Below are 25,041 nucleotides of genomic sequence, written 5' to 3'. Positions count from 1 at the left end.
AAAGGGCCCGCAGATCGCCATGCAAATTCTATGGTAAAGTTTGAGTAGGTGTAGCTAGCGCTATATGTTGCCGCCATCTGGGTGCGTGTCGTGCTGTGCGGAGGAGTAGTGCTCTTGATGTACGACAGGCATGCCATGCGCACATGCCGTTTGCCAGGACAACTGACGCACCGGTTCCCATATCGCTTTATGCGCCATCCTTCCTTGCTCTCATGCACATTCATTTCACTACTTAGTTTTGTTACAAACCTTCGTAACATTAAGCCACAAAAAGTTCAGGCGCCGTTAGCTGAGCATGCGGACGGCGCGACAAGCACTCCAATTCATAATTTCTCGTAAAGGAGGACGTAAAGAACTTTCTGAAGCTCTGAAATGCGGGCGTAGGGTCTACCACACGAGAGTTGCGGACGAGGTGGGATTCGGAACAGACCGCTTTAATGGATTGCAGTGAAAATGCAGCGCGTTATCACTTTTTTCCTTCCGCTGCCAGGGAGCTGAGCATCTTCGTACTCTGAACAGACTTGGCCAGCATGAGGCAGTTGTCAGCATGTTCGAGCAAAACCGTGTTGCGAACACCCCGGAGACGCTGGCCGAATATGTCAAAGCTCTTACACGGCTTGATAGACTAGACACAGCGCGCTTCCACGCTCTAACACAGGTACGATAGAGATCCATCCGGACTTTGGGGCTTCAGTTCAGACAAGTGTTCACATGAGCGGGTTACGGCGATACAATTACCACAAAAAGGCAAGCGCATATTGCTCCCAGCGGCAACGACGCGATATAGCACAGACACCCCTTGTCACAGGCTTCAGCAACACCCGTAGCGTGTGCCCCTGCCCCTCGATGTCATACGTCACGTAGCGAGGCTCTGGGCTTGGCGGCAGCGGCGCCGTCCGTCAAGCCGCGGATTACGCCCCGAGTAGCAGCAGCTACACAAGCAGCTGGGGCAGCGGCGCCGGCTCGGGCGGTGGCGGCTACTATGGCTCCGGGTCGGCGGGAGGGCCCGGTTTCGCCGCAGGTCCAGCCCTGGGCGCCGCCGGGGCCGCAGCCCTCGGCGGCAGCGGCAGCGCTGCCGGGGCCGCTGCTGAGGGCGTACTGGGTTCGCCCAAGAATCCTCTCGTCATGACCTTCGCGGAGCCCAGCTTCTCTAGTCAGGTGCGGTGGAGCCTAGGTGCCAGGTGGGCGCCCCTCGGGCCTCACGGACCGCGGTCACGGATTCCAATCGGCCAGGGAGCCCCCAGTCCGTTGTAACTCGTTTCGCAACCTAGCTAGCCACGTCGCCGCCACGCAAGACCACTATTCAAGTCATCATGGGTCAGTAAATATTCCCGATGCAGCATTTGCCTTCTCCTGGCCTATATCCGTCTATCTCTGGTATCTGCTTCAATCGTCAGTGATCCTTCTTACCCCGCCCCAGTCCGTTCATCTAATCCGTCCACCAGGCTCTTAGGGAAGGATGGGGGAAAGAGCAGAAGGAACGGAAGCGGAAGGCGACGAAGCCTGGCAAGCGGAACCCCAACAACCCCAACATCCCAAACCTTCACCCCGGGGAGTTTCTTCCCTCCACACCGTCTCTCATTCTTCAGCTCAGTCCCATCTGGGTCTCATCCGCATTTGCATTTGGGTCTCATCTGGGGGCTCTGTTTGATGCCTGTGATGCCCTGTCGCCTGCGTCTCTTTCCGCTCTCGCTCCCGCCCGCTTCCCGTGCGGCTGGTGTCCGGCCGACCTGAAGTGATTTCTTGCTAAACTTGCTGACAAAGAAGATGACTTAAGGGCGGTGCTTTAGCACCGAAGGATTACTAATGAGTGGTGGGCGGCCAGAGTCAACTGCAGAATGCAGAACAACCCCTTGGGGCGTGCATGTGTGTGTGTGTGCGTGCGTGCACAGATGTGGCGCACGGTCCGCACTCTGGGTGGCGCCTTCATCCTGGTGACCTGTCTGGGCACCCTGCTGGACGACAAGGGACTCACCAAGTCCTTTCTGAACAACCCGGACTTGAAGCCGCAGATGAACAGCTCGACACGGTTCGCGGACGTGAAGGGGGTTGACGAGGCTAAGGTGGGTCGGGTGGGTGACGGGATGGTTGGGGGCGGGTACGGCGGTGCGTGATGGAGGGCAGGTGGGGTGTTGTGGTGCTGGAGAGCCCGGCTGTGTGTTATGTGGCTCTCGCAGTGAACCATCGGTGTGTGGATAATGAAAGGAAGGGGCTGTAATGTAGTGCACGACGTGGGTTCATTCAAACAAACGCGCGTGCAGGTCAGGTACGTACGCATGTGCGCGCGTCTTTTCCTTTCTAGAAGTGCTCTGGAAGAGGCCGCACCGACGCAAGGGCAAACTCAGCGTTGGACGGCAGGTGTGTTTAATGGGCAGGCGCCGGTCGGCCACTCCTTTCAGCCTGATCGAACCCCGGGCCGTTCCTTTCTCTGGGGATGTTCCCTCCCATGGCTGGATCACGCTCACGTGCCAGCCCCCTGAATCGGCATCCAACAGTTTCCGCTTTGCATTCTTGCGCATCACTTCACCGCTCCCATTTTCGCCACGTAGCACGAGCTGGAGGAGATCGTGGAGTACCTTCGTGACCCGCACAAGTTCACCAACCTGGGTGGAAAACTTCCGAAAGGAGTGCTGCTGGTGGGTGGGGCTGGGTAGGGTGTTATTGGTCGGGAGTTGGTGGTGGTATGCAGCGGGTGAATGGATGAGTCTGGAGGCTGACTGCGGGTGCTGGTTACCTGGCTGGCCAGTGCGGCCCAGGCCCACCGGCGTCGCTGAGATGGGGTGGGGAGGGGGCATATAGAAGCTAAGTAGGAGATATTAAAAAAGCTACGAAAACCAGATTATATAAATATAAATAAGGTGATAACCAAGTAGTAGCGGGACCGTTAAACGGAGTTATTCTTGGACAAAACTTGAGCGGAAAGGGTTAAGGGGGAAGAGCTTCGGGGCGCCCTGAGGGGGGAGGGGAGGGGAGGGGAGGGTCAACTGGCTCTCAGTGGGGGAGGGGGTTCCCGGTGGGCCACACACGCGGCGACGCAGCTGCCGGTCTGGGCCGGTGTGAAGTAGCAATGGGGAGTTGGGGGTTCGCAACCCAGGCGGTGACTCAGCTCAAAGTTCAATCCATCGACCGCCGTCGCTGTGGCGACGTCTAAGCGACCTAACAACTTGCCGTCATTTCGCTGTCCTAAAGTACTATTTGCTTTTACAATGCAGTGGCCGGCAATGTATTATCCATGACCTCCATCTTCCTCCTCTTCCTCCACCTCCTCTTGCGGGATATGTTGCCGCAGGTGGGGCCTCCGGGCACGGGAAAGACAATGCTGGCCCGCGCGATTGCAGGTAAGCCTGCGGGGATGATGTCCCTATCCCTATCCATGCACCCGTCCGCTCTCACCGGGTATGCTTCCTGTCTTGGCTCACTGGTTATTTATCGGGGTGTTGTGGTTCTACTGAAAGCACCGCCGGGTGCGGTACCATGTGGAGGCTCGCCTACGCATTGGATAAGTGGGTGGGTGCGCAAATCCCTAAGTGGATACGGGTTTTCTTCCCTGGGCTGTTGCCCTCAAGCGCTCCCCGTTGACCTCCCTGGGAGCCCGCCTAGGTCACACACGGCAGTGTTGTAAGGAGCTATATGGCAGGAGGATTACCCCAGCGACAAGCTTGGCCATATGTTGCGTTGTACATGTTGATCTGTTTGCCAGGACCATGCTATGCGTCATCTATCCGCATGCTTTCCCCCATATCCCCAAAGTGGGCTTTTGAGCTCTAAATGTATTCCTCTGCTTCACCCCAACCAACCAGCCCCACCATCCACACGTTAGGGGGTCGTTTTATCATGATTTGTTGTCCGCTCTCCACCAGGTCCATTGAGTCGCGTTAGGAGGGTGCCTTAACCCCGCATCAACATGTTTGCCGGGATGCAGGTGAAGCGGGTGTGCCGTTTTTTTACTGCTCGGGTTCGGAATTCGAGGAGGTGTTTGTGGGCGTGGGCGCGCGACGCGTACGTGACCTGTTCACCGCCGCCAAGAAGCATGCGCCGTGCATCATCTTCATTGACGAGATCGACGCCATCGGCGGCAACCGCAACCCCAAGGACCAGCAGTACATGCGCATGACGCTCAACCAGCTGCTTGTGGAACTGGACGGATTCAAGGTGGGAGCAGCAAGAAAGTCCGAATACATGCGGATGGAGTGGAACCCTAGCAGCGCTGCACTGGGCTCAATGCAAGACTCAGCGCAATGTGTAATGCAAGATGAGAGGCGGCGGCTTCGACAGCACTACAATTGTAATTACTCTCCTCGTGTGAACTACTCTCCCCGCTTGCGACAAGTCCCCCCTGTGGGACAAACGCACGGCCTACTACCTTCCGTGCATTCATTCTCATCTCGCATTCTGATATGCATTTGTGTACAACACTATGTAACGTGTAATTCGGACCGTACGACAGCACTGGTATTACGTACTCTTTCGTGCTGTACGCTTTGGCCGATGTGTTGCATGGGGTCGAGTTGCTCTTCAGGCTACGGAGGGCATCATCGTGGTGGCGGCCACCAACTTCGCCGAGGTGCTGGATAAGGCGCTTGTGCGGCCAGGGCGCTTCGACCGACACGTCGTGGTTCCCAACCCAGATGTGGAGGGGCGCAAGCAAATCCTGGAGACGCACATGCAGAAGATTCCCAAGAGGTAAGGGCGGGTGCTCGGAATGCGTGTGTGTTTTGTGCCACCTTTTCCCGCCTGGTTTATCATAGTTAGGTTAGCTAGGCTAGGGTAAGGTTGTCAGCTTTAGAGCGCAAAGGGCTGCGTGTGCGCAGCTGTGGAAGGGGTGGCAGCACTGTGTCTGAGCTTTCGTAATAGCTTGCCGCATGTCGTGCATGCGGCGACCTTTGCTCATTTCCCAGCTTTGTGCGCCTTTGCGAACTTGGTGTTTATCACCTAGTAGGGTTTCGCGGTCAATGTGTTGGCTACGCCCTGTAACCTGTGCGGCGGACGTTTCACTTGTGTGTATGTGTGTGTTCAGCGCGGATTTGGATCTGTCAGTCATCGCACGCGCCACGCCGGGCTTCAGCGGCGCTGACCTGGCCAACTTGATCAACGTGGCTGCACTGCACGCCGCCAAGACGGGGCTGAAGGAGGTGGGTGCGTATTTCCTCACCTTTCAAATGAGGGTGGGGTCGCGTTCATGGCGTCGCCTGATTGCGTGTACGGCCTCTCAAATGCTTTAAATGTATGTTTGCGATGGTGACTATGGGTTACTGCGGACGATGATGGCCAGGTGGTCGTACAAGCAATCGGGAGAGAGGTTCCCGGGGGACTAGTGCCTCGTGATGGTGTGTATCAGGAGAGACGCATCTGTGGTTGAAAGAATAGGAATGTCCGCTGCTGCGGTATGGCTGCGACCCCCCTTCGTCTTGCTGTTCCTGGTCCTATATGTCGCCGCATGAACTGCATTCCGGGTCTGGTGTCGATGCGAGCTTTTCCAGCTCTGTGGGCTCCTTGCCACCCCTTGAAGCACAGTTTCGCAGGAAAACGTCCACATTTTTGCCGACCGCAAGTTTCGTAGGAAAAATCCTATTCATATGAATTGGACTTAAGCAATGGTTTCTTTTGGAGTTTTATCTTAACCCCTTTCACCATTCGGCCGCGGCTGTCTGCAGGTGGGTATGCGCAGCATGGAGTACGCCCGCGACCGCATTGTGATGGGCGCTGAGCGCAAAAGTGCGGTCATCAGTGAGAGCTCACGGAAGCTTACTGCCTACCACGAGGGCGGGCACGCCCTGGTTGCGCTGCTGACAGAAGGAGCGGACCCTGTGCATAAGGCCACCATTGTGCCCCGAGGTGGGGACCTGGGCGGGCGGGCTGCTTTCGTTGGGGGGTAGAGCGGAGGGTGATGGCCCGGTTGGCATCATTCTTGTGTTGTTGCCATGTAAGGAGGCAGGTTTGTAGGTGTGTGGATGGGAGGTTGTAATGTGTCTGAGAGTTCTGGGTGGGAAGCTTGTGGTTGAGCGAGGAAGCTCTGCATTGTTGCGATATGCTCGATGTAGCTATAGAAGTATGCGGCCCGGCGTCTAAGTCTGAGGTTGTGCACTCTTGCACTCACCGATTGCATGCGTAGAGCCCATTGATCACCATGTGCACCTTCACTTATCACTGCTGGCCACAGGTCTATCACTGGGTATGGTGACCCAGCTGCCAGAGGAAGACGTGGTCAACAGGTCCCGGCGCCAGATGCTAGCGAGGCTGGACGTATGCATGGGCGGCCGCGTGGCGGAGGAGCTGATCTTCGGGCCCAACGACGTAACCACAGGGGCCTCCTCTGATCTACGCATGGCAACGACTCTGGCGCGGGCTATGGTAACCAAGTACGGCATGAGCGAGCGGCTGGGCCAGGTGCGGAACGGCGGGTGGGAAGCTTAGCATGTCCTTGCGTAGAGGTGAACGTTTTTGGCGGTCGCTTTCCGGGTCGGCTGCTGGGGCAGCGATTGCCCAGGGGTGTTTCGTGCAGCTCAGGCGTTGAGCACCTTGGTACGGTAGCGGTGTGAGCTTGGTGCGGTTACTCTTAAGTGGCCCTACGTAAAGGAAGAGTAAAGGGAGACCCGGGACGTTGCTCTAAGGCGCTGCGTGCTCAAGCGGACGAGGGAGGACGATGATGGTCCACCACGTAACCGCACTAAAAACGATTTACCGCCCATGGCCGCACTTGTCCGGAACTTGTAACTTGTAAAAGACGAAGTGGAAGGGGGGTTCGCAGCTGGTAATAAGACTCTGGCTGAGCTCATCTGTGTGGCCGATTTTCGGCTTTCGATGACGGTCGTGACAAGTTCATGCTAACTTGATTCCTGCACATCTGCTTACGCAACGTCGCACTTCTTGCCCGAACGCATTGCCCACTGTGCAGGTAGCTTTGGACTACGACGACGGGAATTCCATGAGTAGTGAGACGCGGGCGGCGGTTGAGGAAGAAGTCCGAAACCTTGTGCAAGGCGCTTACGACCGAGCCAGGGCTGTATTGACGAAGCACGAGCGTGAGCTACATCGCCTAGCGGCCGAGCTAATGGAGAAGGAAACCCTAAGTGGCGAGCAGATTAGAAGCATGCTGGGGTTGCGAGTGGTGGAGGCGGCTGCAGCGGCGAATACTGTCGGGAAACGTGAGGGCGGCGGTGGAGGCACAACTGCTATTGGCATGGCGTGATGGGAACAACTGGGCCCCTGCAGCACCGTTGGTATGGCCTTGTATCTGTTACGTGTTATGTGAAGAGCGCATGTCTGCCTGCGGTTCGCGTGGTGCGTGTTGATTGGTCGGCCGTTCAGGTGCATCGTCCTAGGAGACGGGGTCAGCGCTACTGTTTGCACAGCACATTACAAATGACGTTTTTGTTTGATGCTCTGCTGTGGAGTCGTACTTCATGTAAGGTTCTTTGTGTGAACGTTGTCGGTTTGCAATTGTCTAATTGTTAGGCCGAAGAGATGGTTGAGGCAGAAGGCCTAAAAGGCTGGTGGACTAGAGCATTTGCCGCATTTGCATGTATGATGTGTGAAACTGCGGGGTATATCTTCGCCCGTGGCAGCTACCCTGCGAAACTCTGCCTTCCCCGGTATTTCGGGGCACCCTCATCCAGTCACCCTAGTCAACTTCTCAGTGGATCGCTCAGGTTCCGCACCCACCACCAGCATCCAACGGAATCTGCCGGGTCGACAGCGGGCCAACTCCATTTCTGGTCGGCTCGCAGGATAACTTTATCCCAGGTCACCACCGTCCATCAACTAGGGGCGCATCCACCATCGGAAGGATTTTTGACCCTAACGGTATCGATCCCGGGATCTCCCGGGGGCAATGGTCGCGCATTACCAGTAGTGCCAAACCCTATGTATGGCTGTAACAGTGCACTATGCGGCTTTGGACCCTTGCAGGCGCGGATGTATACAGCACTAGTTCATAATGACGGCTATAGCAATCAACGTTGGTCACAGGGTCCGCCAGGGGCCGCAGCATTTGGGTCCTGCGACAGGGGGTCGTACGGTTAACCTAGAGCTATTAGTAATCATGATAGCTTCCCGAAATTGTGCATCTGTGTGTATCGTAACCGCTGACCAATCCTTGGATGCGGGGCCGGGAAATCAATGGCCTGGCGCCTGAAGTTACTTCAACGGTGCGCTCCTAGACGCTCGGCACGCAAGCTGGAGTGCCTATGGTCGAACTCGACAGCTCCGTCACATGCTATGGACTGGCTGTACGCCCAATGGTAAGTGTAGTATTTTTGTGGATGCGCGTGCAAGAAACGACCATGCAAGGGATAGTCCAGCCAGGCACTTCTTCTGACATACCACGGCGCGGCAATCTTAATGGCAAGTCGTATGATGTTCGCCTGCAGATGTGCCTTTGTCCTGGTCACAAATAAGGTCCGACAACCTTAAAACGCGCGGTTACCGTACAGCATAAATTTCCAGCACACTCAATGCATCCAGCGTCCATGCAGGACAGTCAAAACCCAGGCCTAACCCAGGCCTAACCACAGGACTTCAGATCCACACGATGGCGGGAGCACCATGAAGCCCTAGACAGCTTAATTGAGCAACAGAACGTCGGTGCCATGCTGCCATGTGCCTCAACATCAACGGTACGGCATATTTTCCTTGTCCAGAAGAATACCGAGACCGCTGCTCTGCTGCGGCATGCCCTTGGATCCGACGGAGCGCATGAGTCCCGCGAGCTGCTGCTCCTGCTGCTCAAGTTGGGCCTCGAGCTGGGCGCGGGTTTCATCGCGCAGTTGTAACTCGCGTTGGAGGCGCTGTGTACGACAGGGCGCGAAGCTCGTGTCATTATGCAGTGTACGCAAGACTCACGAACAGTTCATATAGCTCGAAATTGCATCATACCTTGCACTTCTGCGTTAGCATGTCGACGTCATACTGCAGTGAGCGTACATCCAGGAGGTTCTTAATGTCAAGGCCGCTCATGCTGTCCTCGACGTCCTTGCGGATACGGAACAACAGACCCTGGAGCTTCATCTCTGCCCGCTTGGTAAGCCGTAGCTCGTCCTCCAAGGTCTTGAGCCGCTCGTCCGAGTCTGAGAGGAGCGAAAGCTTATAAGCGCACACGTCGCTACGCTTGTGCAGGTCGCAAAAACATTTGGGCACCCAGGCCTTACTTGGCACGACGTGTGGAGCTGCGGGGCCGTCCCCCCCAAGGCGCTGGTTTTCCTCCGTTAACCAGTGGATCTGCGACTGCAATGCCAACTTCTGGGCGTTGAGCTCTGCTTCACGTTGCTCGGCAATGAGTTGACACTGCACGATACACAATCGTCCACGTGTCGTGCAAGGGTTCAAAGGCGAGGTAACTGCAGTTTGGCGATGCCTTTTGACAACACGCACTGTACACAAAATTGGCCTCCTCTGACTTCCTCACCTCCTCTTTGGAGTCCCGTAGGTTCTCAACCTCGTCCGTAAGCTCTTGGATACGTTGCCGCAGCGAAGCCTCTAAACGCGAAAACGTTTGCTGGTCGTCACCCAAGTGCTGCGGGAGTTTCAAGTAACCATGTTCATTTGCCCCGATACGTAAATGGCGGTGCCACGGCTCTCAGAAGGCACCAACCTTTTGCAAAGCTGCAATCTGTTCCAGCAGCTTCTCTGTGGCTACGCGGTGACTGTTCTCAAGCATTTGAAGTTCAGATTGCAAGGCCCGCTGGCCAGAGCTGGACGCCTGCAGTTGCACCTGCGCAGCTTGCAGTTCGCCATCGAGACGTCGGTTCTCCCCTTGGAGCTCCTTGTAAACCTATAAAAGCAAATGGCAAATGCTGTACAAAACTGAACCGGCTCAAGGAAGGTGACCATAGTACTCACCTTAGTAAGCTCGGCCAGTTTGACCTCAAGGTGCGCATGCGCCTCCCTTGCGGCCAGGAGGTTGTCCTCTAGCTCCGAGCGTTCGAGGGTCCCCGCACGGTACTGTGCATCCGTTGTGTGCTTTTGTTGAGAAAGTTCCCTCACCTGCAATTTATTAACATCGCGTTGTATTGCAAACCCACTAAGCTGTCGAGGTCCTATAACTCCAGCGCATACCTGCTCCTCAAGCTTCGACCGGAGCTCCTCGGATTCACGCAAGCGAGCTGCCATGGCTGTTGCTTCTGCGTGGTCAATATCGGACAGCCGCGACTGCAGCTGCGAGCGTAATTTCCGTACCTGCACGATATACATACCCGAAATCATAAATGAAGCAGGTGTAGCGCGATAAGAGCAACGACAAGAGCAAACCCTTCGCACCTCAGATTCAAGCCACGTGTTTGCATCCAGCAACTCCTGCACCTCCTTGTCCAAATTGGTTGCCGCGTTCTTTGCATCCGTGGCCTCTTTCGTCAGCCGCGCCACAGTGGCTTGCAAGGACGAAACCTGTAGCTGCAGCTGCTGGCACAGGGTAATCCCAGCCTCTGCCTCGGCTAACCGCTTGGAAGCCTGCAGGAAGCCGTGAGCATGCATGGGAGACCACCAAAACGCAAAGGAGCGCAGACCATGCAAAAATATCAGTGCATTAATGCTTACGCCGCTTCCCAAGTCGCATTGGAAGAAGGTTTACCTCGTCGCGGCTCGCCACAGCTGCTTCCAGTGATGACTGTGCAGCGAGCAGCTCCGCACGCAGCTCGTTCACAGTGCTGACCATGTCTTCACCTGTGTGTAAGGAGCAAAGCACCTCGACGCGTGCAAATTTGGGTTTGCCTTACTCTAATCAACCAGCTAACCAACTAAGTCAAAATTAATGTGCCGCATAGCTCCTATCGGTCAAGCAAGGCCTCACCTAGCCGCTCGGCTTCCTTGCGCTTTTCAGCAACCTGCCCCAGGCCAGCGCGTAAAGCGTCCGTGTCCGCCGACTTGTCGTTTAGCTTCTTTTGCAACTCCGAGTTCTGGGCCACGAGTTCATCGTAGCTAAGCAACAAGGATGAAAGCGCGTGCTTGGCGTCATTTGCTTGTTCGGACGCGCGTCCCTCCGCAGCTTCCAAGGCCGCCGTTGCGGCAGTTAAGCCGTCCTGCCACAGGCGACAAAGCAAGTTATCAGGCGCTAGGCAACGCCTACAAGCTCTAGGCCTAGCTAGGCCTTACCTGCAATGCAGTAATCCTCGAGGCCGCAGTCTTCAACTCCGCTTCAAGAAACGCCCGCGCCTCCACGAGCTGGGTGTTTGACAACTCCATGCTGGCCAGTTCCAGGCGCAAAGCGTCCAGCTCCGACCCCAGACGCTTGCAAGCGCCTTCCTTAGCTGAGACAGCGTTCTCCAAGGACACGGTGAGTTGCTGTACCTGGATCCTTAGGCCGTCCCTCTCAGCCATGACGCCATCCCTGCAGCAAGCACCATGCAAACGTTTGGCCATTTGCAGCTACGATCTTGTCCAATTTCAGCACCGCGGAAACGGCATGGATGCACTACATCCTTACGTGTCCGTGTCCATCGGTAAGGAACCTTGCTCTCCCCGCAGCTTCGCGAGCGCGTCCTGAAGGCGGATGTTAGCTGTCTCCAGTTCCAGCACTCTGTATAATAAGGGCAGCAAGGACAAGTAGTTGTTTCCTTGTTTGCACCCGTGCCTGTGAGAGCTTCGGATCAAAATCCTGTTCAGCTGAGCTTGTATACCATTCGAGGTCTGCAGCAAAAGGCCCCACTTCAATCGGGTCTTGCCTGTGGTTCATGACCCTCTCCAGCGTATGCTTCTCCGCAACAGCGACGTTGCACGCCGCCTGCACGTCGGACATCTCCGCCTCCAGCTCCGCCTGACGCCGCAGGAGTTCCGCAATTCGCGTGCTCAGGTTTCTGTGCTCCAATGCGGCATCGGCCAGCAACGTCCCATGGCTTTCTGCATTGTTATCCACAGTAATCGCAGTAACCTTTGAGCATTCCTGCTCCATGGCGCCCTGCTGCTGCTGCTGCTGTAAGACGCTGTAGTGCTGTAGGAGCTCGTTGTGCTTGATCGAGAGCTGCTGCCACTGTGTCGCGTGCCCTTCCGTAGCGGCCTGCAGTTGAGCAATTCGATCTTGGAGCGCCGCGACTTGCTCTTGGGCGTCCTGGTAGCACCGGGACATAAGGCACATGGCAGCCATGCGAAAGCGTGATATAACAGCGGAATCCTGAGGATTTTATGCATGGTCGGACCAGGTGTCGCCCCTACGGAGAGTTTCCGTAGATACCTTTTGCACGACTTGCAGGGCCAGCTCTCGCTCAGCAAGCTGGCGCTCCAATTCCTGCACATCAGACTGTCTGTTTGACAGCTGAGCGGAGAAATCATCAATGGCGTGAAGCAGGTGCTCCCGCTGCTGTGCGTGCTGTGCGATCCCGCATTCGAGGTCCTCCTGAGCTGCGAGGGCTTCAGACAAACGCGCCATGAGGTCGCCGCGCTCCGCTATAAGCTTTTCCAGCTTTCCTGCGCAGCGCAATACGGCAGCGACAGGTTAGGAATGCACAGGAAAAGGCATGCAGCACCCTTAGCAATTACAACTGGCATAGAGCTGTTTCGAATAAGAGGATAAAAGGACAAGATAGTTGCGCACCGTCAAGATCCGCTGACGGCTCCGATGAAAACGCCGTGCAAGGATGAGCATCCCCGCTGGCATGCTGCCGGGCTGCGGCCAGCTCTCCTCTTAAGCCAGCACATTCCTGTTGCAGCTCGCTGACCTGGTGGCGCCTCTGAACCAGCTCCTGTTCAACCGTTGCAAGCTGAGATCTTAATTGCGCATGCTCCTTCTGGGCGGCATCCTGCTGTTCGGTCATGGAGAAAACCGTTTCCTCCAGCTCTTGATTAGCAGCCGTGAGTTCGTTGAGCTGTCGTTGCAGCTCGTCCACAGGACGCAACCGCGGCATGCTTCCAGAAGAGACGGAACGACTGAGATCGCACGTGACGTTAGCCATGCTCTCCAAACACAGAGCGTCTCGGAGTTGTGCGCGGACAGATGACAACTCTGCCTCCAAGACCTCACAGCGCTGATTGGCGGCCGAAAGTGCCGCGCTGCACGCCATGGCCTCCTCCGACGACACATCGCACAGCTTCCCTGCAAGTACAATAGGGGCCATTCACTGAGCAGAGAGCCAAACGCCAGCTACCGTCGAACGATAATCTGCTTTATCGATTTCTAAGCCGTAGTCATGAGCAGGACTACCTGGTATTGAAGCCTGCACAGGCGCCACTGCTGAGAGATCTGCTTGCGCAACGGTCAGCGCAGTCTCCGCAGCGGCAAGCTGCGAATGCAGGGCGCGCTTCTCATATTCTTGAGATGCCAACGCCTGGCGCAAATCGGCGAGCTCAGCACGTGCCTGTTGCTCCGCCGCCTGTAGCAATCCCAGGAACAAGACAAGGTGGTTCAGCCAGAAATATGTCTGCACGTGCAAAAGCCTAGATCCCAGATCCCTTGTCGCGCCTTAATGGTCGCAAAGTAAATTACACGTGCCTGATATAACTGCTATCTGATTACCGATTTGCCCAGTTAGATAGCGTGGAACGAGGGCCTGATTGCGCACCTCAACTGCCTGCCGAGCGCTAGATTCCATTTCAACCGCAGCCTGTGAGTTGCATACGGTTGCCCGCAGCGCTTCGTTTGCCTCTAGCAGCGTGTCGTACTGAGAACGCGTCTCCGCTAGAGACGCCTCACAGCGTCTCTGTGTTTCGAGAGCCACGGCGAGGTCTCCCTGGAGCTGTACCAGCTCAGCCTCCTTCTGTAGTAAGCGGGAGCTGACAGCATCGCACTGTGCATGAGCAGACTGGTGTTGTCCTGTGCGTGGGAGTTATGAAAAGGGCAAAGACCTTAAAGCGAAGAAGCTTTGAGGACGAGTACACGGATTGCGAGAAGGCAACCCGAGCGTGGATTCCAGCACAGCAAAGAGATTCTGAAGGCCTAACGGATGCCAGAGAGTACTTGACATGAGGCAATCAATGGGCATACCTTGGGACTGCAGCAGTGCAGCCTCACTGTTGGCCAGCTCCGCCTTGGCAGAGACCAGCGCCTCCTGCGCCGCTTTCAGCATGGACTCGAGGAGACGCTTCTCTTCAATAAGCGCAAGCGTTGCCTGCTGAGCCTGTTGCTCCGTACCCTACAGAACATCAGTGAGTAGGACTGACACCTCATGAGCGACCCATGGATTTGCAGTGGGCGCAGAGTTGCAGAAATGTCGTTGCTGACCTTGGCACTTTGGCAGGTGATGGACGGCCATGCCAGTTTGGAGTTACAAAACGGTCCCAGCTGGGCTCTCACCTGCACGGCTGCAACCTTCTCCTCCGTGCGTCGCATCTCCAGTTCAAGCTGCCGCCGGGATTCCTGCAAAGCACCGTTATCCGAGAGCAATGCATTGCACTGGTGTCGCAGTTCTGCGATTGTTGAGATGTAGCGCTGCTCGCCATCAGCGGCCTCTCCAAGCTTCGCGTCGCGTTGCACAAGTTCCGCTGCCTTCTGCGCCGACGCCTGCTCCAGCTCCGCTTGGACAAGCTGTAGCTTTTGGCAAGACTCATGGAGCATCTCCTTATCAGAGAGCAATGTGTCGTACTGGGACCGCATCTCAGTGATCGTCACATGAAGGCGCTGCTCGTTGTCCAGGACCTCCGCGAGCCTCACCTCGAGTTGCGCAAGCTCTGCTGCCTTCTGTTGCAACACCTGCTCCAGCTCTGTTTGGGAAGACTGTAGCTTCTGGCAAGATTCTTGAAGCGCCTCCTTGTCCGCGAGTAATCCATTGTACTGAGACCGCATTTCAGCGATTGTCACATTGAGACGCTGCTCGCTGTCCGTGGCCGCTTCAAGCTTTGCTCGCGTTTGTTCAAGTTCAGCCTCCTTCTCCTCCAGGCATGCGCGAACCTGCTCAAGCGTCGCTTGGAGGGATTCCCACTGCCCTGAGCAAGGATACGACATGCGGTACAAGGCACAGGAAGTTGACGAAAACGACGTGCGCGTACGGGCACATGGCCATGACGGAAGATCCATGCATTATGGTCGACGAAATTTTCGATACGTAACTCGTGCTATCCAACGTGTTTCTCCGATGGAGCACTGATCCGCCTGCTGGCTTGGTGCCACGACCAACCTGATGAGGATTTGATACGTTTTATGTTTAGCGGCGCGGCTCACCTGTTGCTTCCGTGCACTGGCTGGTCATGCAGCCCAGTTGGAGGCGAAGGTCCGCGCATTCCGTGGTCAGTTGCTCGTTCTCATCCTGAAGCCGGGCGTTCTGCATCTGCTGCTCGTTGAGCTGCTCCTCCAATCCATTACATTCGCCTGCACCGGGATCAACTTTCGTGATCATGCATGTGTGAAAACGTCGTCGAACGAGTCAGCCAACAAATCTTATCCTAAAACCCGAAAAGCAACCACGTACCCCTCGAACACCTACCCACAAAAATCGGCATGTTACCAAGCGACAGCCTTTCCTAAATACTTTACAGACTTACACTGCTTAGCCATCATGTCCATCTGAAGCTTCTGATTTTCCAGGTGTGCATTCCGGAGGCGCTCCTCGACGGAATTGAGCTGTTCCTTGCTCTTCTGCATGCCACATGACACAGCAATGGTCGGAAGTTCGTAGGCCCGTTCATGCGTGGAATGTGCGCTCTTACCACCATAATGCTCTCTCGCTTCTTGCTCTCAATAGCGTCCTTCTTCTCCAGCGTCTTTTCAATCATGAGCTTCTGGGTCTGAAACTGCTTGAGTTGGCGCTCAAGGTTACTTTTCTCTTGCAAAGCGGCGGTCCGGTCCTGCAAAGCCGCCCGCAGCTTATTGTCCGTTTCCGCAAGCCGTTTCCTGCAATTGCGCTCCAAGTAATGGTTTGTTATACTGGGTCCGGCAGCAATAACAGCCATAACAGCAAGCGGCATAAGAGGATTGCATTTATGCATAAGATGCGGCGGTTCTAAATAGCCGCTGTTGTGGTTACACCGTGCGTGCATTACGGCTACGCACGCAGAATGAGTGCCATGATGCTCGCAAAAGATAATCGTAGCATTTCTTGCCTTCGGCTCACTCACCTGAGGGCCTCTAACTCTTTCTGCGCCAGGTCCTTCCCCTTGGCTCCAGTCTTGGATTCCAGTTGAAGCTTTTGCAGCTCGCTCTTCAGGTTGGATATCTCTTGCTTACTGCGCAGCCTGCTCATGTGGATTTCACCAAAATAGAGCGGCCCGTGAGAAAGCGATACGTTAGGAGGGCCCGAAGAGAATACCCAAAGACGGCCTGCGATGTGTACGCGCAAACACTTCATCAACGCCTGGTGCAAATAACATCTGTATTGAAGGGGAAGACAAAGTGCCCATAGGCGCAGACTCAAGTGGGAGACCCGACGATATCCCCGACAAAAGTTGACACTAACAGTGAGCCCGGAGGACGGACGGGAGAGGCAAGAATACGTAGGTTGGAAACGGCAATGGTGGACGCCACCACACCGGAGTGCGGGCTCTTCACGAATACTCCTTTACGGAAGTAAACCAACCATGCTTAAGGTTACAAGTTACAAGTTACAAGTTCCGCACACAAGTGCGGGTGTGTCCGTAAAAGCCGGGGGGGCCATGGACGTAATGGCTTAAGGAGTGTTGCACGAATACTACCCTTGTGTTTGACTGGCTTTACCTTTCCTCTTTGAGCTCCTCCTTTGCCTTCAATGCGCCCGCAGCTTCCTGCACTTTAGCCGACAGTTCGGCAACCTGCCGTTGCAGATCAGCTTGTGCAGCTGTCGCTGCCTGAGATTGGTCCAAGGACGCCTTGACCAGCAGCTCAGCGCGCTCGCATGCGACGCGGAGTTCCTCCTGAAGCTGCATGTTGCGCGCCTGCGTGATAGGAACATGAGTGAGCTTACAACGCAGAGCGCGTCGGGGACGCGTAACGGTGGCATCTCTGAATATCATGCACCTACGCGCGCAAGCAATCACGGCAAAGGCACATACCCCACCATTGCGTCAACGAGTTTCTCCTCCAGCGCTGTGGTAGCCTGCTTGTTTTGCATCGTAAGCGACGTTATGGACTCCTTGTGTGCCTCTTCACGCTCAGCAAGGGCATCCTTGTGCTGCTGCTCGAGTGCCGCCAAGGCAGCTTCATGAGCTGCAGTCTCCGTCTCCGCTGTTTGCTCGAGGTGCACAATCTTCTCTTGGGCAGCGATCGCACAAGCATGGAGTTCCACTGCAAGCAAGCCAGGCAGCCTTCCCTTTGGACAGGCGGGTGCAAAGTACAATACCCGCCAAAGAGTGCAATGCCTGCCACGCTCGAGGAAATAATCCTTTCTTTCTCCATGGAGAAAAGGTGAGAAAGGCCTGGTATAGCATGCCTCGCACAGCAAATGCAGCTTCAGGTGTCAACCACTTAAATCCCTGGGTTGTACCTTCCTGGGCCTTGAGCTCGCCAATACACGCCTGGAGGGTCGCTACATTGTCCTGCAACCCTGTAAGCTGCTGGTCCTTGAGCTGCAGATGCTCTTCCATCGACGCCTTCGTAGCCTCTAGCTCTCCGATGATGGTCCGCAAGGCCGCCACGGCTTCTTCATGGCGTTCCTACGTAACATCGCACACGAAAATTCCTTTAAAATGTCATTATCTGGGACCAAAAGCAGCTGCTCAGGACCCTACTTCCGCTGTCAATGTTTTCCCGGATTCGTGTAAGGTGCGCCTATGATCTAAGCTGAGGAGCTCATGGTAAAGCTTGCCTGTTGGAGCGCGCTTGCTGCTGTCAGGCGCTGTACCTCCAATGCATGGCGCTCAACCAGGTCTTCCTGCACCTGTGCTGCCTTTTTTGCAGCAACTGCCGACGTGTGTTGAAGCTCCGCCACTTCCTTCTGCAGTGCCTCTACCGCGAGCTTCAACTCTTTCGCGCGGAGCTCTGCCTCAATCGCTCGGACTTCACATTCCTGGGCTTTCTCAATGGCCGCCTTCAGCTCCTCCTCCTGCTTCTTCTGATATAGCGGTGCACGCTTCCGAGACTCAAGTTCCTACAAGTTCCAAATTGCCGATGTTGGTCTTCGGCATGCGCCGCGGACGATCGCTTGATATAGTACATTGCATGGTGGACAGTGAAATGGAACGACGCCAGCTGAGTGGGTAACTTTTTCACCTGCACATGAACCTCCAAGCGCTTGACCTCCTCATATAATCCACGGGCGCGCTTTTCTGCCTCTGAAGCTCGCTCCTCCGCAGCCTGGCGAGGCAAAAGCTGGATGCGTCAGACAGGCGCTGGGCGGCCAGATCTTTGACTGACTGATCATAGGAGTGCATACCCGTGCATGCTGATACCACGCGGAATGCATACCCGTACCACTTGTCGCCATTTGTGCCACACATGCCCAGGCAACACCTTCCGAACTGCATTCACCAACCTGCACCATGGTTTTCATCTCGTCGGCTTCGCAAATCCTCTGCTTCAACGTTGCTTCAGTCTCATCGAATCTGGCCTTGGTCTCAGCCTCTTTGGCCTCAAGCCGGCTGTACTCATAACCCCGCTTCTCCAACTCGGCGCGAGTATCAATAAGCTCCGCTTTAAGGGTCTGGGCATGCTCCTTAGCAGCGGCATATTTCTCGGAGAGATCCTTAAGGCGCGCTTTGTGGTCAGTGGACTTTGCCTCCATTGCGGTCTCCAGCTCGGCTTTCAATGTAGACAGCACGTCACGCTCCTGCCATTGGCACAAACGGACCGTGACAGCAGCTCACAGGGCGCCGGGGCCATAGCTGGTTGGGGCATGGAGAGTAATCAGTCAATAAGACGGTCACAATTCGTTCCGGGGCAAGAATGCACCTAATCCACCCAGTAACCTCGGTTCATGCCCGCGATCGTTCCCTGCGGCCCGTAATGAGGCTGAGTTGTACCCTCCACACTCTGCGAACCTGCTCTACTGAGCGGCACATTCCCTGAAGCTCTTCGACCTTCTTCTCGGACTGGCGACCGCGCCACTTTGCCTCCTCCAACTGCTGCAACAGCGTATCAATTTGGGACCTGCAAAGCAAGTGACGAAATGTTCCCTGGAACCCGCACCTTGACGCACAAGGAAAACACGAGCTCAATCGCACCGCGGCAGAATAGACGCAACTTCATAGTATGGGAAGGCTACTTTTCGGAGGACGTAGTAATTTTACCGTGTGTTTACCGTGTGTTTGGCGCCAATGTTATTAACGACTGGCGTTATACCCTGCTATACGCCATTTGGGAACATCCTCCATTGCTAGTTACTTGTGATTACCTGCTCCTACCCTAATTGGATAGAGGCGTGATCACGACTCCGGTGGAAAATAGATAAAATAGGCGGGATTAAGAACACCAGTTGACTTCCAGTATTGCATGTCTGGCGAGGAGCAGCACGCTTTGAAGAAGAGCAGCAGGTTTCGGCGAGCAACGTTGTCAGTTACCAGTTGAAAATGGTGATCCAACTGACCCAAGATCGAAGGTTTCTTTGCCGAAAGGACTACAACAGCTCAATCCCTACCTGTCGCTTTCTGCTTTTTGCGCTGCCAAAAGCTCCCGCTCCATGAAGTCGCGCTCAAGGGCTTCCATGCGTTCCTCGACCTCCTGATGCTGTTGCATGTACAGGTTCAGCGATGCCCGCTCCTGAAACGGCAGAAATGGCCAATCTTTCGGCACAGGAGGTACAGCCTATTACACCCAGATTAGGTTTCCAGCTGACCTGCGCAGGAAGGAGTGCCATCATGCGCTCCAGGTTTCGGCGCAGGTCCAGTTCCTCCCCTTCAACCTCGTCCTCGTCATCCTCTTCATCCTCATCTCTCCTCTCCATTGTGTTGTATTCAGAGGCTCCGCTACCTGCGACCGTGGATTTGAACCTCGGAACCACTTTGTTCGAGTCCTACGGAAGGCACGTACTAATGAGGTCTGTTACTGTAAAATCGACTCACGCTCTCGCCGACGCCGCTGCGGTGTAGGGCCTTCAGGACCGTCGCCCTCCTCGTCGTCTTCCTGCAGCGTGCCAAGTGCGTTGCTTGGCCCTACAGCGTCCAAACACCCGAAGACCCGAACCCGTTTGCGCTGGCTTGGCTCTCCACCACCTGTACCAGCGTATGGCGTCGACAATGAACGGCATATCAAGGTGAAGAGCCCGCACTTAGAATGGGATATGAGATGGAGAATGAGGTCTCGCCATCGGTACTAACGCCATGACGAGAAAACCTCATTCGCGTCGCCAGCGCACAGTATCTTGGTGTAATGCCACACCTGAATTTGTTGTCGTCTCTGACACAGATTGCTCGGCCGGCACCGGCCATGCGCTCTTGCCAGGACACCACGTTTCGCGGCGGCTGTTTTTTCGGAAGCCGCCCTCCGACTGCTCTTCGCGGCTTTGAAACAGCAATTTCTTCGTGTTCTCAGCCTGAGGAAGCGGCGGTACCAAAGGGATGGGATTTCACGACATGGCAACCAGCCTTCCATAAGCTCAAAGGGAAGGCTAGGTACGCGCCACCGCTGCCTTAAAATGCGCCTAATAACCTGTGGCCTTACCTCTCTTCGGGCCTTCAGCTTCTCCTCCTTTTCCTCCTCCAGCTTTGCTTTGATCAGCTCCTTTTCTTGCTCGCTGCGCAGAAGCTGCGCGCGCAGACCGTTAATCTGTTCGTCAGCGAACGCGCCACCCCTGCAAAACAAGCAAAGCACGTTACGCCCTTTCGCAGATCAGCATGCTGCTCACCTCATCGGCTGAATGCTTACATTTGACCAGGGCTACTCCGTTTCCGCACACCTGTCCCCCATTTCGCTAAACACTTGCTTTTTGTAACCCTGCCGTTGCGCTCGTGCAGGCCGTATGGAGTATGTCATGCCCTAGCCACCTTTCGCATTGCACCAGCCGCCTTACCCGTTATTGCCAGCCGCCAGCTGCCGCTTCAGTTCCTCGATTTCTTTAGCTTGCCGCTTAAGAACAGCAGCATCGGATAGGACCTCGTTTACGACAGCGTTGTTGACGACGCTCTTTGCCCGACATGCAAAGCGCAGCGTGATGTGGCTCTCTTCGCGGTGGCACCATGCCGGGGTCATTGCGCAGATAATGGCCGTTTTGGCATTACCGCCCAAGGAAGGCTGCAAGATGCGCGTCAGCTTGCTGTCGCGGTACGGAATATGGCTACCTGCACAAGGCATTTGTACGAAAGTTAAGCGGAGGGATACAGGCGTCAGGTAGCAACTGAAAACTATGCCTTCACTCACCTGTTGCCAGCGCACCCTCGCTTAGCTTGTTGATGACGTTGCCGAGCGTAAGCAAGCTTCGGTTAATTGCCGTGCCTTCTTTCATGCGTATACCTTCCGCGCCTGTCTTTGCCACACGCTCTGATCCAGCCAGATCAACCAGGGACAAGGCGGACACCAGGACGGCGCCAGCATCATCATCCTCCCCGTTCGCGGCCCTGCTCTCCACGACCTTCAATGACAGAAAACAAGACATGGCGCCCGACATGAACCCTTGGTCATTGCAATTGCTGAGCAAGAAACCCATGGAGGTCATGGCACATTTCTAGAAACCCGTTAACTGTATGTTGCATCTGACATCTGCGGCAAGTCGTTTACGGAGGTTGGAACAGCTTTGCCTTGACGCTGCTAGTATGTGCTCTGTCGAATACACCTAGTTGCTGCACAGCCAAACCCAGCAATGGCGGATAAGGTGCCCACTAACGCAACGGCATACGTAACGCCGGTTTGTCAGAATGAAAGCCGTTCAACTCATGTCAGCCATGACCTGTAATAATTCACGTATACACCACTAGTACCCGCCACGCATTTGGGTACCTACCATGCGGAAGATTGTATGTGAACGACTGCTCTTCTCGTTCATTTTTGTGTATCCTGTATGGCGGTTGGCCTCGCCAGTCGCCAGAAGCTCCAGTACCTGCTCAGGGCTGGTCACGATATCCTCACGCAGGCCACACACGTAAGGACCCGTCTCCTTGGCTTCCTTGATAGGCAGCTTCACGTTCTCCGGCGCCAGCAAGTCGTTTACGTCCTCGTTATATATCTGCAAATTGACAGCGCATCCTAGGGTTTGTAATGCATTAGTTTTGCCCTTGTATTGTGCCAAGCCGCAGCACCAAACGGGAATTTTGTTGCACCGCCAAGCACAGCCCCTCTCCCCGGAGTAAGAAACGAAGGACTGCCGTCTCACCTCCATGTACGAGACACGGATGAGGAACAGCCGGTCCTCATCCTGCTCAATAAGCCTGAAAGCTTCGGTGACAGCCAGCGGGATAATGCCGGGGCTATCGGGCGTGCCCCGCATGGTGTGCGTTTTCCCGCTGCTGGTTTGCCCATAGGCAAAGACTGTGCTGTTGAACCCATTAACAATCTTGCGTATAAGACCCTGAGTCGTAACCTCGTAGATCTTCTCTGTGCTCCACTCGGGCCCGAAGACATGGTCCAACACGTACTTAGTGTCTTTCGCCCTGTCAACATCCTTGCTGCTAGAGTCCAGCTGGACGATGCTATTTCCGTCTATCCTCCATGAAAATAATTCATGTTCCTCCTGCTTGTTTAGCGGCCGAACTCGCACACTCACGCTGCGGGCGGGTCCGACGAAACACGTTGAAGCCGAAAAAGCAACATGCACCTTGGTACAGCATAGCAATCTACCTGATGTTCTCCATCTTAAAGCCTCGGCCGGTAGGCTATGACCCTACCGTTGTCTTGACTCTACGATGGGCAAAGTTTAAGAAGTCGCATTTCTGCCCTCTAAGATGACTCCACTGTCTCCTAACTTGATGTAGATACTTGCCAAATAGCTATGTCGCGATAGAAGTCAACTTGGAAGTCACAGCAGGGTTACTTCTTCCAGGCTGTCCGTACTTTGAAATACATTGCTTGGAACCTATGATCCCTGTTTCTCGGAGGCGTAAATCTATTGACGTCTGGAATAAATATTTCGTTTACTTTATGTTCGACCCGTTTAATTTTGAGAGTCATAAGACTAGCTAGCTTGTGTTCCTGTCCCGGGCTAAAGTTGACTTCTGTAATCGGTTTGCCTTTTTCCTCTTCATGTTCGTTTATGCCAGCTTGGATGGCTCATCACTAACTTGGCTGGCCCCGGCCGTAACGTTAGCGGGAAGGTTGCGGAGCATAGTTGCCAAACGCCAAGTTGTCCCCGTCCCATCCTTGACACTGATGGATTGCCCCCGCTTCACTGAGAGCTTCAGAAACTTCTATCGCATTTGGTCCGGGAACCCCAGTGGTCCTCTTGTGGTACGCCTCTCTCCGCGAGATGAGAATTTTTTACAACGATGAAAGCGCTCGGTCTCGATATTTCAATTAGCATTTGTGTCATTAGTGCATTGGGTGATGCTATGAGCGGCGCTGCTACGGAAGACGTATGCACGGCACGCAGCTGGTTCCTAGTTGGCCCAGCTGTGTCGAGCTCCTTTATGTGTTTTCCTTGACGGCAGCCTCATTCAACATTCAAACCGAGGGCTCGGTCACGGAGCCGCTGCATTGCCCGACACTCGCCGAGAGCACGGTACGACATCATTTGCATGTCAGCCCTATATGAACGCCGCAAGACGACCGGAGGGCCCTGACTCGAAGTCAGCCCCACCCTGGAGTTAGTTGGTACCGCTTTCATGTACTTCCTCAAAGATACTGCTTCTCTAGTACTGTGATGTTTTATTTGTTATATTCAAGATAACTGAACTGAACTTGCAAGGCGCCACCGCAGTTGCCGGTGCCATGAAAGCGCAACCGTCCCGGGACACAGCATCAGGCCCAGAAGTAGATTTATAGGAATACATAAAACATAGCTGTAAACGGAAATAAACAAAGCCATGGAGTTTGTCCTGGACCCGAGCCATCTGCTTGCATCGCGAAAACCACGCGTCGCGCGCTGCAATGCCAGTAAAGCTTGCCATCGCCACAAAACAGCAAAGCAAAACACACGTTGTTAAAACAAACAACAACGGGGATAACGGCTCGCCGGTCAACACGGCTCAGTTTCTAAAAACACAAAGGGGCTAATGTCTCAACACAGCTACCAAACATACACACCGCTATATGACTACTCCACAATAACACAGTAATCCTCCTCTTCTTCCAGCTGAACTGCCGCCATGCCAGCCGTCCCCGCGCCGATGCCCGTCTCCGCCGGCTGAGTACGCGCGCGCGGCACCAGCGGGGGCACGCCAGCCGCCCGGGGCCCTGCCGATGACCGGCCCGCGAGGTCCTCAACGTCCTGGATGAAGCCCTGGACATCTTCCTTACCCTCTGCACTTGGAATCACCCCGAACGCGACGGGGATGCCATTGTCGTGCTGGTCCACCACGAGCAAAGAAATGACCGGGTAGTTGTAGCTCGTGAGGCCGTACATCGCATCCATGAGTACAATCCGGCCCACGTACAATTTCAGCAGCTGCACCAGCCACGGTGCCGTGAGCGTGAGCCGAACGACCCGTGCTGCCGGCCCCCCTCCGGCTGCTGCAGTCACCCCTGCCGTCGCCGCCGCTGCTGCTGCTGGCATAGCACTCCGCCCCCCCGCCCCCACCGCCGCTGCCGTGTTACCCGGCCCCGCCATCACCACTCCAGCACCCGAGGCTAACGTAGCCACCGCCGCCCCTGCTGTAGCTCTCAGTCCCGCCGCCGCCGCCACTGCTGATGCCGTGTCGCTGGGCCCTGCCGCCGCCACCCCAGCCGTCGAGGCTGCTGCGGCCGCCGCCGCAACTGTTGTAGCTCCCGCCCCTACCCGTGACACCCCCATCGCTGCCGGCCCCCCTCCGGCTGCTGCAGTCACCCCTGCCGTCGCCGCCGCTGCTGCTGCTGGCATAGCACTCCGCCCCCCCGCCCCCACCGCCCCCACCGCCGCCGCCGCTGCCGTGTTACCCGGCCCCACCACCACCACTCCAGCACCCGAGGCTAACGTAGCCACCACCGCCCCTGCTGTAGCTCTCAGTCCCGCCGCCGCCGCCACTGCCGATGCCGTGTCGCTGGGCCCTGCCGCCGCCACCCCAGCCATCGAGGCTGCTGCGGCCGCCGCCGCAACTGTTGTAGCTCCCGCCCCTACCCGTGACACCCCCATCGCTGCCGGCCCCCCTCCGGCTGCTGCAGTCCTCGCGCCGGCGCTGTTATCTGCTGTTGATACTTATACAGAACGGCGTCTCCAT

At 55.7% G+C, this 25,041-nt stretch overlaps 3 protein-coding genes across 3 annotated transcripts; 1 reads left to right on the top strand and 2 right to left on the bottom strand.

Moving 5' to 3' along the window:
• Nucleotides 1-542: 542 nt before the first annotated feature.
• On the top strand, nt 543-7,189 carry VOLCADRAFT_83523 (uncharacterized protein; the record flags this gene model as incomplete). The annotated part of the gene is made up of 11 exons (XM_002956179.1): nt 543-658; nt 865-1,158; nt 1,893-2,063; nt 2,550-2,636; nt 3,290-3,338; nt 3,923-4,152; nt 4,520-4,683; nt 5,018-5,132; nt 5,655-5,835; nt 6,161-6,387; nt 6,896-7,189. The coding sequence occupies exons 1-11, from the start codon at nt 548-550 to the stop codon at nt 7,187-7,189; spliced, it is 1,923 nt and encodes a 640-aa protein (XP_002956225.1). The 5' UTR covers nt 543-547.
• A 13,578-nt stretch (nt 7,190-20,767) lies between these two features.
• On the bottom strand, nt 20,768-22,460 carry VOLCADRAFT_66720 (CENPE type kinesin-like protein; the record flags this gene model as incomplete). Its single annotated transcript, XM_002956127.1, has 4 exons — nt 20,768-21,035; nt 21,115-21,329; nt 21,699-21,920; nt 22,068-22,460. Coding segments are annotated over 4 exons (1,098 nt in total), but the record flags the coding sequence as incomplete, so codon positions are not given.
• Nucleotides 22,461-23,661: 1,201 nt separating this feature from the next.
• On the bottom strand, nt 23,662-24,401 carry VOLCADRAFT_107113 (uncharacterized protein; the record flags this gene model as incomplete). The annotated part of the gene is made up of 1 exon (XM_002956126.1): nt 23,662-24,401. The coding sequence occupies one exon, from the start codon at nt 24,399-24,401 to the stop codon at nt 23,943-23,945; it is 459 nt and encodes a 152-aa protein (XP_002956172.1). The 3' UTR covers nt 23,662-23,942.
• Nucleotides 24,402-25,041: the final 640 nt, after the last annotated feature.

Source organism: Volvox carteri, assembly GCF_000143455.1.
Source record: "Volvox carteri f. nagariensis unplaced genomic scaffold VOLCAscaffold_58, whole genome shotgun sequence".
Lineage (NCBI taxonomy): Eukaryota > Viridiplantae > Chlorophyta > Chlorophyceae > Chlamydomonadales > Volvocaceae > Volvox > Volvox carteri.
Note: the sequence above shows the minus strand (reverse complement) of the source record. Positions and strands in the feature narration are given on the sequence as shown.